The following is a 17,500-nucleotide window of genomic DNA, read 5'->3' on the forward strand; positions in this document are numbered from 1 at the left end:
CTCCCCGTCTCTCCTTCCCTCTCTCCTTCCATCACCTCTTCCTCTTCTCCCCGTCTCTCCTTCCCTCTCCCCGTCTCTCCTTCCCTCTCCCCGTCTCTCCTTCCCTCTCCCCGTCTCTCCTTCCCTCTCCCCGTCTCTCCTTCCCTCTCCCCGTCTCTCCTTCCCTCTCTCCTTCCCTCTCCCCGTCTCTCCTTCCCTCTCTCCTTCCCTCTCCCCCGTCTCTCCTTCCTCTCCCCCGTCTCTCCTTCCCTCTCTCCCCACCTCCTCCTCTCTCCCTTGTCTCTCCTTCCCTCTCTCTCCACCACCTCCTCCTCTCTCCCCACCACCTCCTCCTCTCTCCCCACCTCCTCCTCTCTCCCCACCTCCTCCTCTCTCCCTCCCTCTCCCCCGTCTCTCCTTCCCTCTCTCTCCACCACCTCCTCCTCTCTCCCCATCACCTCCTCCTCTCTCTAGGTGGGATACTGTCAGGGTCTCAGCTTCGTAGCAGGAGTTTTGTTGTTGCACATGGGAGAGGAGGACGCCTTCAACATGCTCCAGTTCCTCATGTATCATATGGGGCTTCGCAAGCAGTACAGACCTGACATGATTATACTACAGGTACCACACCAAGCAGTACAGACCTGACATGATGATACTACAGGTACCACACCAAGCAGTACAGACCTGACATGATGATACTACAGGTACCACACCAAGCAGTACAGACCTGACATGATAATACTACAGGTACCACACCAAGCAGTACAGACCTGACATGATGATACTACAGGTACCACACCAAGCAGTACAGACCTGACATGATGATACTACAGGTACCACACCAAGCAGTACAGACCTGCCATGATGATACTACAGGTACCACACCAAGCAGTACAGACCTGACATGATGATACTACAGGTACCACACCAAGCAGTACAGACCTGACATGATGATACTACAGGTACCACACCAAGCAGTACAGACCTGACATGATGATACTACACACCAAGCAGTACAGACCTGACATGATGATACTACAGGTACCACACCAAGCAGTACAGACCTGACATGATGATACTACAGGTACCACACCAAGCAGTACAGACCTGACATGATGATACTACAGGTACCACACCAAGCAGTACAGACCTGACATGATGATACTACAGGTACCACACCAAGCAGTACAGACCTGCCATGATGATACTACAGGTACCACACCAAGCAGTACAGACCTGACATGATGATACTACAGGTACCACACCAAGCAGTACAGACTTGACATGATGATACTACAGGTACCACACCAAGCAGTACAGACCTGACATGATGATACTACAGGTACCACACCAAGCAGTACAGACCTGACATGATGATACTACACACCAAGCAGTACAGACCTGACATGATGATACTACAGGTACCACACCAAGCAGTACAGACCTGACATGATGATACTACAGGTACCACACCAAGCAGTACAGACCTGACATGATGATACTACAGGTACCACACCAAGCAGTACAGACCTGACATGATGATACTACAGGTACCACACCAAGCAGTACAGACCTGCCATGATGATACTACAGGTACCACACCAAGCAGTACAGACCTGACATGATGATACTACAGGTACCACACCAAGCAGTACAGACCTGCCATGATGATACTACAGGTACCACACCAAGCAGTACAGACCTGACATGATGATACTACAGGTACCACACCAAGCAGTACAGACCTGACATGATGATACTACAGGGACCAGCCTCCCTGTGGAACACCTTGTAGAGCCCCGACGAATTGAGTCTGTTATTCTGAGCCCCCCCCCCCCCTCCCCAAAAGCGGCTGCAACTCAATATGGGGAAGCTTCTTTATGTTTTGTTCACTCAGTGTATGTCCCCCCCCCCCCCCCCCCCCCCCCCCACCAGATTCAGATGTACCAGCTGACCCATCTCCCCCCCCACCAGATTCAGATGTACCAGCTGACCCATCTCCCCCCCCACCAGATTCAGATGTACCAGCTGACCCGTCTCCCCCCCCCCACCAGATTCAGATGTACCAGCTGACCCGTCTCCCCCCCCCCCACCAGATTCAGATGTACCAGCTGACCCATCTCCCCCCCCACCAGATTCAGATGTACCAGCTGACCCATCTCCCCCCCACCAGATTCAGATGTACCAGCTGACCCGTCTCCCCCCCCACCAGATTCAGATGTACCAGCTGACCCATCTCCCCCCCCTCCACCAGATTCAGATGTACCAGCTGACCCATCCCCCCCCCCCCCTCCACCAGATTCAGATGTACCAGCTGACCCATCTTCCCCCCCCCTCCTCCACCAGATTCAGATGTACCAGCTGACCCATCCCCCCCCCCCCCCCCCCCCTCCACCAGATTCAGATGTACCAGCTGACCCATCTTCCCACCCCCTCCTCCACCAGATTCAGATGTACCAGCTGACCCATCCCCCCCCCCCCCCCTCCACCAGATTCAGATGTACCAGCTGACCCATCTTCCCCCCCCCTCCTCCACCAGATTCAGATGTACCAGCTGACCCATCTCTCCCCCCCCCCACCAGATTCAGATGTACCAGCTGACCCATCTCTCCCCCCCCCCACCAGATTCAGATGTACCAGCTGTCTCGTCTCCTCCATGACTACCACAGAGACCTGTACGTCCATCTGGAACAGCATGAGATAGGACCGTCTCTCTATGCTGCTCCCTGGTTCCTCACGGCCTTCGCCTCGCACTTCCCTCTGGGCTTCGTAGCCAGGGTGTTTGGTAAGTTACCTCTGGGCTTCGTAGCCAGGGTGTTTGGTAAGTTACCTCTGGGCTTCGTAGCCAGGGTGTTTGGTAAGTTACCTCTGGGCTTCGTAGCCAGGGTGTTTGGTAAGTTACCTCTGGGCTTCGTAGCCAGGGTGTTTGGTAAGTTACCTCTGGGCTTCGTAGCCAGGGTGTTTGGTAAGTTACCTCTGGGCTTCGTAGCCAGGGTGTTTGGTAAGTTACCTCTGGGCTTCGTAGCCAGGGTGTTTGGTAAGTTACCTCTGGGCTTCGTAGCCAGGGTGTTTGGTAAGTTACCTCTGGGCTTCGTAGCCAGGGTGTTTGGTAAGTTACCTCTGGGCTTCGTAGCCAGGGTGTTTGGTAAGTTACCTCTGGGCTTCGTAGCCAGGGTGTTTGGTAAGTTACCTCTGGGCTTCGTAGCCAGGGTGTTTGGTAAGTTACCTCTGGGCTTCGTAGCCAGGGTGGTTGGTTAGTTACCTCTAGGCTTCGTAGCCAGGGTGTTTGGTAAGTTACCTCTGGGCTTCGTAGCCAGGGTGTTTGGTAAGTTATCGTGTGTAGGTGTATGAGGAGGAGGTGGTGTGTGAGGAGGAGGTATGTGAGGAGGTGTGTGAGGAGGAGGTGTGTGAGGAGGAGGTGTATGAGGAGGAGGTGTGTGAGGAGGAGGAGGTGTATGAGGAGGAGGTGTATGAGGAGGAGGTGTATGAGGAGGAGGTGTGTATTCAGTCTGCTGGCCTGGGGTCAGATTTCACAGTCTGCTGGCCTGGGGTCAGATTTCACAGTCTGCTGGCCTGGGGTCAGATTTCACAGTCTTCAGTCTGCTGGCCTGGGGTCAGATTTCACAGTCTGCTGGCCTGGGGTCAGATTTCACAGTCTTCAGTCTGCTGGCCTGGGGTCAGATTTCACAGTCTGCTGGCCTGGGGTCAGATTTCACAGTCTTCAGTCTGCTGGCCTGGGGTCAGATTTCACAGTCTTCAGTCTGCTGGCCTGGGGTCAGATTTCACAGTCTGCTGGCCTGAGGTCAGATTTCACAGTCTTCAGTCTGCTGGCCTGAGGTCAGATTTCAGTCTTCAGTCTGCTGGCCTGGGGTCAGATTTCAGTCTTCAGTCTGCTGGCCTGGGTTCAGATTTTACAGTCTTCAGTCTGCTGGCCTGGGGTCAGATTTCAGTCTTCAGTCTGCTGGCCTGGGTTCAGATTTCACAGTCTGCTGGCCTGGGTTCAGATTTCACAGTCTTCAGTCCTCCCTCCGTCACACCTGCTGTTGTGTTGTCCTCCCTCCGTCACACCTGCTGTTGTGTTGTCCTCCCTCCGTCACACCTGCTGTTGTGTTGTCCTCCCTCCGTCACACCTGCTGTTGTGTTGTCCTCCCTCCGTCACACCTGCTGTTATGTTGTCCTCCCTCCGTCACACCTGCGCTGTCACCTGCGTGCTTCTCTGTCTGTCTGCCTGTTTGTCTGCCTGTCTGTCTGCCTGTCTGCCTGCCTGCCTGTCTGTCTGTCTGTCTGTCTGTCTGTCTGTCTGTCTGTCTGTCTGTCTGTCTGTAAGTCAACACTGAGACTTACTATCATGTCATGTAGTTGCTTCTCCTCCTGAATTTGCCCTCTCTGTCTCTCTCTCTCTGTCTCTCTCTCGCTGTCTCCTTCTCTCTCTCTGTCTCTCTCTCTCTCTCTCTGTCTCTCTCTCTCTGTCTCTGTGTCTCTCTCTCTCTCTCTCTCTCCCTCTCTCTCTCTCTCTGTCTGTCTCTCTCTGTCTCTCTCTCTCTCTCGCTGTCTCCTCTCTCTCTGTCTCTCTCTCTGTCTCTCTCTCTCTGTCTCTCTCTCTCCTCCAGACATGTTGTTTCTCCAGGGTTCGGAGGTGATCTTCAAGGTGTCGCTAAGTCTTCTGGGTAGTCACAAGCCCTTGATCCTACAGCACGACAGTCTGGAGTCTATAGTGGACTTCATCAAGACTACATTACCTAACCTGGGACTGGTCCAGATGGAGAAGACCATCAACCAGGTAGACTGGTGGGGTGGGGTCTATAGTAGACTACATTACCTAACCTGGGACTGGGGGGGAGGGGTCTATAGTAGACTACATTACCTAACCTGGGACTGGGGGGGAGGGGTCTATAGTAGACTACATTACCTAACCTGGGACTGGGGGGGAGGGGTCTATAGTAGACTACATTACCTAACCTGGGACTGGTGGGGGGGGGGTCTATAGTAGACTACATTACCTAACCTGGGACTGGTGGGGTGGGGTCTATAGTAGACTGCATTACCTAACCTGGGACTGGTGTTGGGGTCTATAGTAGACTACATTACCTAACCTGGGACTGGTGGGGGTCTATAGTAGACTACATTACCTAACCTGGGACCGGTGGGGGGGGTCTATAGTAGACTACATTACCTAACCTGGGACTGGTGGGGGTCTATAGTAGACTACATTACCTAACCTGGGACTGGTGGGGGGTGGGGGTCTATAGTAGACTACATTACCTAACCTGGGACTGGTGGGGGGGGGTCTATAGTAGACTACATTACCTAACCTGGGACTGGTGGGGGTCTATAGTAGACTACATTACCTAACCTGGGACTGGTGGGGGTCTATAGTAGACTACATTACCTAACCTGGGACTGGTGGGGGTCTATAGTAGACTACATTACCTAACCTGGGACCGGTGGGGGGGGTCTATAGTAGAATTCATTACCTAACCTGGGACTGGTGGGGGTCTATAGTAGACTACATTACCTAACCTGGGACTGGTGGGGTCTATAGTAGACTACATTACCTAACCTGGGACTGGTGTTGGGGTCTATAGTAGACTACCTTACCTAACCTGGGACTGGTGGGGGGGGTCTATAGTAGACTACACTACCTAACCTGGGACTGGTGGGGGGTCTATAGTATAATACATTACCTAACCTGGGACTGGTGGGGGGGGGGGGGTCTAGAGTAGACTACATTAGCTAACCTGGGACTGGTGGGGGGGGGGGGGGGGGTCTATAGTAGACTACATTACCTAACCTGGGACTGGTGGGGGGTCTATAGTAGACTACATTACCTAACCTGGGACTGGTGGGGGGGTCTATAATAGAATACATTACCTAACCTGGGACTGGTGGGGGGGTCTATAGTAGAATACATTACCTAACCTGGGACTGGTGGGGGGGTCTAGAGTAGACTACATTACCTAACCTGGGACTGGTGGGGGGGTCTATAGTAGACTACATTACCTAACCTGGGACTGGTGGGGGGGTCTATAGTAGACTACATTACCTAACCTGGGACTGGTGGGGGGGTCTATAGTAGACTACATTACCTAACCTGGGACTGGTGAGGGGTGGGGGTCTATAGTAGACTACATTACCTAACCTGGGACTGGTGGGGGTCTATAGTAGACTACATTACCTAACCTGGGACTGGTGGGGGGGGTCTATAGTAGAATACATTATCTAACCTGGGACTGGTGGGGGTCTATAGTAGACTACATTACCTAACCTGGGACTGGTGGGGTGGGGTCTATAGTAGACTACATTACCTAACCTGGGACTGGTGGGGGGGTCTATAGTAGACTACATTACCTAACCTGGGACTGGTGGGGGGGTCTATAGTAGACTACATTACCTAACCTGGGACTGGTGGGGGGGGGGGTCTATAGTAGACTACATTACCTAACCTGGGACTGGTGTTGGGGACTATAGTAGACTACCTTACCTAACCTGGGACTGGTGGGGGGGTCTATAGTAGACTACATTACCTAACCTGGGACTGGTGGGGGGGTCTATAGTAGACTACATTACCTAACCTGGGACTGGTGGGGGGGGTCTATAGTAGACTACATTACCTAACCTGGGACTGGTGGGGGTCTATAGTAGACTACATTACCTAACCTGGGACTGGTGGGGGGTGGGGGTCTATAGTAGACTACATTACCTAACCTGGGACTGGTGGGGGGGTCTATAGTAGACTACATTACCTAACCTGGGACTGGTGGGGGGGGTCTATAGTAGACTATATTACCTTACCTGGGACTGGTGGGGGGGTCTATAGTAGACTACATTACCTAACCTGGGACTGGGGGGGGGTCTATAGTAGACTACATTACCTAACCTGGGACTGGTGGGGGTCTATAGTAGACTACATTACCTAACCTGGGACTGGTGGGGGGGTCTATAGTAGACTACATTACCTAACCTGGGACTGGTGGGGGGGGGGTCTATAGTAGACTACATTACCTAACCTGGGACTGGTGGGGGGTGGGGGTCTATAGTAGACTACCTTACCTAACCTGGGACAGGTGGGGGTCTATAGTAGACTACATTACCTAACCTGGGACTGGTGGGGGGGTCTATAGTAGACTACCTTACCTAACCTGGGACTGGTGGGGGTCTATAGTAGACTACATTACCTAACCTGGGACTGGTGGGGGTCTATAGTAGACTACATTACCTAACCTGGGACTGGTGGGGGTCTATAGTAGACTACATTACCTAACCTGGGACTGGTGGGGGGTGGGGTCTATAGTAGACTACCTTACCTAACCTGGGACAGGTGGGGGTCTATAGTAGACTACATTACCTAACCTGGGACTGGTGGGGGGGTCTATAGTAGACTACCTTACCTAACCTGGGACTGAGAGGAGAGACAGTGGAGGACAGACAGTGGAGAACAGACAGTGGAGGACAGACAGAGAGGACAGACAGTGGAGGACACATCGAGACAGAGAGGACAGACAGTGGAGAACACATCGAGACAGAGAGGACAGACAGTGGAGGACACATCGAGACAGAGAGGACAGACAGTGGAGGACAGACAGTGGAGGACACATCGAGACAGAGAGGACAGACAGTGGAGGACGCATCGAGACAGAGAGGACACGGGGTGATTTCCAGGTAGTCTGGAGGCAGACAGTGGAGGACAGACAGAGAGGACAGACAGTGGAGGACACATCGAGACAGATAGGACAGACAGTGGAGAACACATCGAGACAGAGAGGACAGACAGTGGAGGACACTTCGAGACAGAGAGGACAGACAGTGGAGGACAGACAGTGGAGAACAGACAGTGGAGGACAGACAGAGAGGACAGACAGTGGAGGACACATCGAGACAGAGAGGACAGACAGTGGAGAACACATCGAGACAGAGAGGACAGACAGTGGAGGACACATCGAGACAGAGAGGACAGACAGTGGAGGACACATCGAGACAGAGACAGACAGTGGAGGACACATCGAGACAGAGAGGACAGACAGTGGAGGACACATCGAGACAGAGAGGACACGGGGTGATTTCCAGTTAGTCTGGAGGCAGACAGTGGAGGACAGACAGAGAGGACAGACAGTGGAGGACACATCGAGACAGAGAGGACAGACAGTGGAGAACACATCGAGACAGAGAGGACAGACAGTGGAGGACACATCGAGACAGAGAGGACACGTGGTGATTTCCAGGTAGTCTGGAGGCAGACAGTGGAGGACAGACAGAGAGGACAGACAGTGGAGGACACATCGAGACAGAGAGGACAGACAGTGGAGAACACATCGAGACAGAGAGGACAGACAGTGGAGGACAGACAGTGGAGAACACATCGAGACAGAGAGGACAGACAGTGGAGAACACATCGAGACACAGAGAGGACAGACAGTGGAGGACAGACAGTGGAGGACACATCGAGACAGAGAGGACAGACAGTGGAGAACACATCGAGACACAGAGAGGACAGACAGTGGAGGACAGACAGTGGAGGACAGACAGTGGAGAACACATCGAGACAGAGAGGACAGACAGTGGAGAACACATCGAGACACAGAGAGGACAGACAGTGGAGGACAGACAGTGGAGGACAGACAGTGGAGAACACATCGAGACAGAGAGGACAGACAGTGGAGGACAGACAGTGGAGAACACATCGAGACAGAGAGGACAGACAGTGGAGAACACATCGAGACAGAGAGGACAGACAGTGGAGAACACATCGAGACAGAGAGGACAGACAGTGGAGAACACATCGAGACACAGAGAGGACAGACAGTGGAGGACAGACAGTGGAGGACAGACAGTGGAGGACAGACAGTGGAGGACAGACAATGGAGGACACATCGAGACAGAGAGGACATGGGGTGATTTCCAGGTAGTCTGGAGGCAGACAGTGGAGGACAGACAGAGAGGACAGACATTGGAGGACACATCGAGACACAGAGAGGACAGACAGTGGAGGACAGACAGTGGAGGACAGATAGTGGAGGACAGACAGTGGAGAACACATCGAGACAGAGAGGACACGGGGTGATTTCCAGGTAGTCTGGAGGCAGACAGTGGAGGACACATCGAGACAGAGAGGACACTGGGTGATTTCCAGGTAGTCTGGAGGCAGACAGTGGAGGACAGACAGAGAGGACAGACAGTGGAGGACACATCGAGACAGAGAGGACAGACAGTGGAGGACACATCGAGACAGAGAGGACACGGGGTGATTTCCAGGTAGTCTGGAGGCAGACAGTGGAGGACAGACAGAGAGGACAGACAGTGGAGGACACATCGAGACAGAGAGGACAGACAGTGGAGGACACATCGAGACAGAGAGGACACGGGGTGATTAACAGGTAGTCTGGAGGCAGGGGAGTGGTGCTCTCAAAACACTACTTCCTGGAAACAGAGAACTTTACCCTTGTACCAAATTACACACACAGACACACACACAGACACACACACACACACACACACACACACACACACACACACACACACACACACACACACACACACACACACACACACACACACAGACAGATACACACACACACACACACACACACACACACACACACACACACACACACACACACACACACAGACACACACAGACAGATACACACACACACACACACACACATATACACACACACACACACACACATATACACACACACACATATACACACACACATATACACACACACACATATACACGCACACACACACACATACACACACATAGACACACACACACACACAAACATATACACACACACACACATAGACACACACACAGACACACACACACATATATACACACACACACACATATATACACACACATAGACACACTCTCTCTTCTCTCACACACACACACACACACACACACACATACATACACACACTCTCTCTCTCTTCTCTCACACGCACACACAAAGAAACATGCTCACACACTGACTCACACACTCACACCGAGAGAGATACACGCACTCTAATAGGTTCAGCCAGTCTGTTTCAGGAGGCCTGAGGACACTACCGATAATTCAACAACTTAGTTACAGCAATTACACACCCCAGGCGGCTGGTGGCATCTTCATTGGGGAGGACAGGCTCAGAGTAAAGGCTGGAACGGAATCCATGGAATGGAGTCGTCTACGTCACCCCTGGGGTTTCCATGTTGATGCCGTTCCGTCCTCTCCGTTCCAGACATTATTATGAGCTGTCCTCCCATCCCATCTGACCTCTTCAGGCCCCCCCCCCCCCCCCCCCCAGAGTACCAGTCTTCAGGCCCCCCCCCCCCCCTGAGAGCCAGACTGAATGACCTCTTCAGCCCCCCCCCCCCTGAGAGCCAGACTGAATGACCTCTTCAGGGCCCCTCCCCCTGAGAGACAGACTGAATGACCTCTTCAGGGCCCCTCCCCCTGAGAGACAGACTGAATGACCTCTTCAGGGCCCCTCCCCCTGAGAGACAGACTGAATGACCTCTTCAGGGCCCCTCCCCCTGAGAGACAGACTGAATGACCTCTTCAGCCCCCCCCCCCCTGAGAGCCAGACTGAATGACCTGTGTGTGTGTGTGTGTGCGCGTAGGTGTGTGAGATGGACCTGTCCAATCAGCTGCAGGCGTACGAGGTGGAATACCACGTCTTACAGGACGAGCTGTGTGACACGCCCGCTCACCTCAACCAATCGCAGCGCACCGCCCAGCTGGAACGCACCAATCAGAGCCTCCGACAGCAAAACCTCGACCTGCTGGAGGAACTGCAGGTAAACACACACTAAACACACACACACTCACTAAACACACACACACACAAACACACACACTAAACACACATGTTTTGTGTCTCTCCAGGTGTCCCAGGCTCGTGTGTGTCGTCTGGAAGGCCAGGTGGAGGGGCTGGCCCAATCGGAGGCTCTGCTGAGAGAACGGGTGTTCGACCTGGAGGAGGAGAGAAACGGACTGCGGAGCGCCGTCACACACCTGCACACACTCCTCACCGCGCTGGGAATACACACACACACAACGCACGGGGACTTCAACCTGGACCCTCACACACACTCCACTGCCGACACAGATGGCCCGAGAGATGGACAGAGAGATGGCCAGAGAGATGGACAGAGAGATGGCCCGAGAGATGGCCAGAGAGATGGACAGAGAGATGGCCCGAGAGATGGCCAGAGAGATGGCCCGAGAGATGGCCAGAGAGATGGACAGAGAGATGGCCCGAGAGATGGACAGGGTGTGGACGTCCCCACCAGAGAGGAGCCCAGACTGGGACAAGGGACAGCGATGTCCTCCCCTCTCCTCCCTCATCCACTGGCTCTACCAGAACACTGAATCCTCTCCCAGAGGACTGTTCTCCTGTACTAAACTGGAGAAATGGGGGTGGGGGGGGGGGGGGGGTTCTCTGTCCTCTCCGGGCCGATACTCCACACAACAGTCCTATACACAGTTACTATTGCAGTCAGATGTCTCTCTGCCTGTGTGTCTGTCTCTCTGCCTGTCTGTCTGTCTCTCTGCCTGTCTGTCTGTGTGTCTCTCTCTGCCTGTGTGTCTCTCTGCCTGTCTGTCTGTCTCTCTGCCTGTGTGTCTCTCTGCCTGTGTGTCTCTCTGCCTGTGTGTCTCTCTCTGCCTGCGTGTCTCTCTGCCTGCGTGTCTCTCTCTGCCTGCGTGTCTCTCTGCCTGCGTGTCTCTCTGCCTGCGTGTCTCTCTGCCTGTGTGTCTCTCTGCCTGCGTGTCTCTCTGCCTGCGTGTCTCTCTGCCTGCGTGTCTCTCTGCCTGTCTGTCTGTCTCTCTGCCTGCGTGTCTCTCTGCCTGCGTGTCTCTCTGCCTGCGTGTCTCTCTGCCTGCGTGTCTCTCAGCCTGCGTGTCTCTCTGCCTGCGTGTCTCTCTGCCTGCGTGTCTCTCTGCCTGCGTGTCTCTCTGCCTGCGTGTCTCTCAGCCTGCGTGTCTCTCTGCCTGCGTGTCTCTCTGCCTGCGTGTCTCTCTGCCTGTGTGTCTCTCTGCCTGCTTGTCTCTCTGCCTGTGTGTCTCTCTGCCTGCGTGTCTCTCTGCCTGTGTCAGTGTGTGTTGAGATGTGTTTATTGCACAGTCTTTGCCACAGGAAACATCTTGTACACTATATATATATATATATATATACTATATATGCCACAGGAAACATCTTGTACACTATATATATATATATATATACTATATATGCCACAGGAAACATCTTGTACACTATATATATATATATATATATATACTATATATGCCACAGGAAACATCTTGTACACTATATATATATATACTATATATGCCACAGGAAACATCTTGTACACTATATATATATATATATATATATATACTATATATGCCACAGGAAACATCTTGTACACTATATATATATATATATATATATACTATATATGCCACAGGAAACATCTTGTACACTATATATATATATATATATATATACTATATATGCCACAGGAAACATCTTGTACACTATATATATATATATATACTATATATGCCACAGGAAACATCTTGTACACTATATATATATATACTATATATGCCACAGGAAACATCTTGTACACTATATATATATATATATATATATATACTATATATGCCACAGGAAACATCTTGTACACTATATATATATATATATATATACTATATATGCCACAGGAAACATCTTGTACACTATATATATATATATATATATATATACTATATATGCCACAGGAAACATCTTGTACACTATATATATATATATATACTATATATGCCACAGGAAACATCTTGTACACTATATATATATATATATACTATATATGCCACAGGAAACATCTTGTACACTATATATATATATATATACTATATATGCCACAGGAAACATCTTGTACACTATATATATATATATATATACTATATATGCCACAGGAAACATCTTGTACACTATATATATATATATATACTATATATGCCACAGGAAACATCTTGTACACTATATATATATATATATATATACTATATATGCCACAGGAAACATCTTGTACACTATATATATATATATATATATATATATATATATACTATATATGCCACAGGAAACATCTTGTACACTATATATATATATATATATACTATATATGCCACAGGAAACATCTTGTACACTATATATATATATATACTATATATGCCACAGGAAACATCTTGTACACTATATATATATATATATATACTATATATGCAAAACCAAAATAAATGGCTTCCGAGTGGCGCAGCGGTCTGTCACTTTTATAGTCCCTGGTTCGAATCCCGGCTGTATCATGTCCGGTCACGATTGGCCCAGCGTCCGGGGTCGGTGATTGGGAGTCCCGTAGAGCTCAACGATTGGCCCAGGTCCGGGGTCGGTGATTGGGAGTCCCGTAGAGCTCAACGATTGGCCCAGCGTCCGGGGTCGGTGATTGGGAGTCCCGTAGAGCTCAACGATTGGCCCAGCGTCCGGGGTCGGTGATTGGGAGTCCCGTAGAGCTCAACGATTGGCCCAGGTCCGGGGTCGGTGATTCGGAGTCCCGTAGAGCTCAACGATTGGCCCAGGTCCGGGGTCGGTGATTGGGAGTCCCGTAGAGCTCAACGATTGGTCGGGGTCGGCGATTGGGAGTCCCGTAGAGCTCAACGATTGGTCCGGGGTCGGTGATTGGGAGTCCCGTAGAGCTCAACGATTGGCAACAGCGTCCGGGGTCGGCCGTCATTTGTAAATGAGAATTTGTTCTTCACCGACCAGCCTGAAGTTAAATAAAGATTTAAAATAAATAAACAGATTCACAACAAACCAAAATACTGTCACATCTGCTGTAATGACAAGGACAGTCCAGACAAAGCCCTGGACTCCAGCCCCCATGATGCCCTGCGCCACACTGACGGGAGAGAGAGGGAGGAGAGAGAGACCCTTCCCCCTAATGGTTGAGGGTTAGGTCATACTATCTGAGGAGAGAGAGAGACCCTTCCCCCTAATGGTTGAGGGGTAGGTCATACTATCTGAGGAGAGAGAGAGACCCTTCCCCCTAATGGTTGAGGGGTAGGTCATACTATCTGAGAGGGGAGAGAGAGACCCTTCCCCCTAATGGTTGAGGGTTAGGTCATACTATCTGAGAGGGGAGAGAGAGACCCTTCCCCCTAATGGTTGAGGGGTAGGTCATACTATCTGAGGAGAGAGAGAGAGAGACCCTTCCCCCTAATGTTTGAGGGTTAGGTCATACTATCTGAGAGGGGAGAGAGAGAGACCCTTCCCCCTAATGGTTGAGGGTTAGGTCATACTATCTGAGGAGAGAGAGAGACCCTTCCCCCTAATGGTTGAGGGTTAGGTCATACTATCTGAGGGGAGAGAGAGAGACCCTTCCCCCTAATGTTTGAGGGTTAGGTCATACTATCTGAGAGGGGAGAGAGAGAGACCCTTCCCCCTAATGGTTGAGGGTTAGGTCATACTATCTGAGGAGAGAGAGAGAGACCCTTCCCCCTAATGGTTGAGGGGTAGGTCATACTATCTGAGGGGAGAGAGAGTCCCTTCCCCCTAATGGTTGAGGGGTAGGTCATACTGAGGGGGAGAGAGAGAGACCCTTCCCCCTAATGGTTGAGGGTTAGGTCATACTATCTGAGAGGGGAGAGAGAGGGACCCTTCCCCCTAATGGTTGAGGGTTAGGTCATACTATCTGAGGAGAGAGAGAGACCCTTCCCCCTAATGGTTGAGGGTTAGGTCATACTATCTGAGGGGAGAGAGAGACCCTTCCCCCTAATGGTTGAGGGTTAGGTCATACTATCTGAGGGGAGAGAGAGAGACCCTTCCCCCTAATGGTTGAGGGTTAGGTCATACTATCTGAGGAGAGAGAGAGACCCTTCCCCCTAATGGTTGAGGGTTAGGTCATACTATCTGAGGGGAGAGAGAGACTCTTCCCCCTAATGGTTGAGGGTTTAGGTCATACTATCTGAGAGGGGAGAGAGAGAGACCCTTCCCCCTAATGGTTGAGGGTTAGGTCATACTATCTGAGGGGAGAGAGAGACCCTTCCCCCTAATGGTTGAGGGTTAGGTCATACTATCTGAGGGGAGAGAGAGACCCTTCCCCCTAATGGTTGAGGGGTAGGTCATACTATCTGAGGGGAGAGAGAGAGACCCTTCCCCCTAATGGTTGAGGGGTAGGTCATACTATCTGAGAGGAGAGAGAGAGAGACCCTTCCCCCTAATGGTTGAGGGTTAGGTCATACTATCTGAGGGGAGAGAGAGAGACCCTTCCCCCTAATGGTTGAGGGTTAGGTCATACTATCTGAGGGGAGAGAGAGAGAGAGAGACCCTTCCCCCTAATGGTTGAGGGTTAGGTCATACTATCTGAGGGGAGAGAGAGACCCTTCCCCCTAATGGTTGAGGGTTAGGTCATACTATCTGAGGGGAGAGAGAGACCCTTCCCCCTAATGGTTGAGGGTTAGGTCATACTATCTGAGAGGAGAGAGAGAGAGACCCTTCCCCCTAATGGTTGAGGGTTAGGTCATACTATCTGAGGGGAGAGAGAGACCCTTCCCCCTAATGGTTGAGGGTTAGGTCATACTATCTGAGGGGAGAGAGAGACCCTTCCCCCTAATGGTTGAGGGTTAGGTCATACTATCTGAGAGGAGAGAGAGAGAGACCCTTCCCCCTAATGGTTGAGGGGTAGGTCATACTGAGGGGAGAGAGAGAGAGACCCTTCCCCCTAATGGTTGAGGGGTAGGTCATACTGAGGGGAGAGAGAGACCCTTCCCCCTAATGTTTGAGGGTTAGGTCATACTATCTGAGAGGGGAGAGAGAGAGACCCTTCCCCCTAATGGTTGAGGGGTAGGTCATACTGAGGGGAGAGAGAGGCCCTTCCCCCTAATGGTTGAGGGTTAGGTCATACTATCTGAGGAGAGAGAGAGAGAGACCCTTCCCCCTAATGTTTGAGGGTTAGGTCATACTATCTGAGGAGAGAGAGAGAGAGACCCTTCCCCCTAATGGTTGAGGGTTAGGTCATACTATCTGAGAGGGGAGAGAGAGAGACCCTTCCCCCTAATGGTTGAGGGGTAGGTCATACTATCTGAGGGGAGAGAGAGAGAGACCCTTCCCCCTAATGGTTGAGGGTTAGGTCATACTATCTGAGGAGAGAGAGAGACCCTTCCCCCTAATGGTTGAGGGTTAGGTCATACTATCTGAGGAGAGAGAGAGACCCTTCCCCCTAATGGTTGAGGGTTAGGTCATACTATCTGAGAGGGGAGAGAGAGAGACCCTTCCCCCTAATGGTTGAGGGTTAGGTCATACTATCTGAGGGGAGAGAGAGAGACCCTTCCCCCTAATGGTTGAGGGTTAGGTCATACTATCTGAGGAAAACTGTAAAGTTGTTGCCATGACTCCTGACTGTCCTTTCCGATTAGCAACACAATCTCCTGGTTGACACTGTAAAGCTGTTGCCATGACTCCTGACTGTCCTTTCCGATTAGCAACACAATCTCCTGGTTGACACTGTAAAGCTGTTGCCATGACTCCTGACTGTCCTTTCCGATTAGCAACACAATCTCCTGGTTGACACTGTAAAGCTGTTGCCATGACTCCAGACTGTCCTTTCCGATTAGCAACACAATCTCCTGGTTGACACTGTAAAGCTGTTGCCATGACTCCTGACTGTCCTTTCCGATTAGCAACACAATCTCCTGGTTGACACTGTAAAGCTGTTGCCATGACTCCTGACTGTCCTTTCCGATTAGCAACACAATCTCCTGGTCGACACTGTAAAGCTGTTGCCATGACTCCTGACTGTCCTTTCCGATTAGCAACACAATCTCCTGGTCGACACTGTAAAGCTGTTGCCATGACTCCTGACTGTCCTTTCCGATTAGCAACACAATCTCCTGGTCGACACTGTAAAGCTGTTGCCATGACTCCTGACTGTCCTTTCCGATTAGCAACACAATCTCCTGGTCGACACTGTAAAGCTGTTGCCATGACTCCTGACTGTCCTTTCCGATTAGCAACACAATCTCCTGGTTGACACTGTAAAGCTGTTGCCATGACTCCTGACTGTCCTTTCCGATTAGCAACACAATCTCCTGGTTGACACTGTAAAGCTGTTGCCATGACTCCTGACTGTCCTTTCCGATTAGCAACACAATCTCCTGGTTGACACTGTAAAGCTGTTGCCATGACTCCTGACTGTCCTTTCCGATTAGCAACACAATCTCCTGGTTGACACTGTAAAGCTGTTGCCATGACTCCTGACTGTCCTTTCCGATTAGCAACACAATCTCCTGGTTGACACTGTAAAGCTGTTGCCATGACTCCAGACTGTCCTTTCCGATTAGCAACACAATATCCTGGTTGACACTGTAAAGCTGTTGCCATGACTCCTGACTGTCCTTTCCACGTGATTTTTATATTTTAATTGATTGTTGTTGTCATTACTCTGTTGTTGTTGTTGTTGTCATTACGCTGTTTTTGTTGTTGT

General features: G+C 51.0%; 1 protein-coding gene and 1 long non-coding RNA gene across 2 annotated transcripts in view; both read left to right on the forward strand.

Moving 5' to 3' along the window:
• The window catches only part of LOC110518842 (TBC1 domain family member 1), a 126,201-nt gene extending 114,859 nt beyond the window's left edge, over positions 1 to 11,342 (forward strand). Inside the window, exons 19-23 of the mRNA XM_036989419.1 lie at positions 454 to 597; positions 2,605 to 2,764; positions 4,590 to 4,759; positions 10,592 to 10,768; positions 10,857 to 11,342. Of these exons, the coding sequence (XP_036845314.1) occupies positions 454 to 597; positions 2,605 to 2,764; positions 4,590 to 4,759; positions 10,592 to 10,768; positions 10,857 to 11,342 (1,137 nt within the window). The remainder of the gene's footprint in view (positions 1 to 453; positions 598 to 2,604; positions 2,765 to 4,589; positions 4,760 to 10,591; positions 10,769 to 10,856) is intronic.
• LOC118936871 lies at positions 976 to 1,750 on the forward strand. The gene is made up of 2 exons (XR_005034317.1): positions 976 to 1,235; positions 1,401 to 1,750. It is a non-coding gene; the product is annotated as an uncharacterized LOC118936871 (long non-coding RNA).
• Positions 11,343 to 17,500: the final 6,158 nt, after the last annotated feature.

The sequence above is a fragment of the Oncorhynchus mykiss genome, chromosome 10 (genome assembly GCF_013265735.2).
Source record: "Oncorhynchus mykiss isolate Arlee chromosome 10, USDA_OmykA_1.1, whole genome shotgun sequence".
Classification (NCBI taxonomy): domain Eukaryota; kingdom Metazoa; phylum Chordata; class Actinopteri; order Salmoniformes; family Salmonidae; genus Oncorhynchus; species Oncorhynchus mykiss.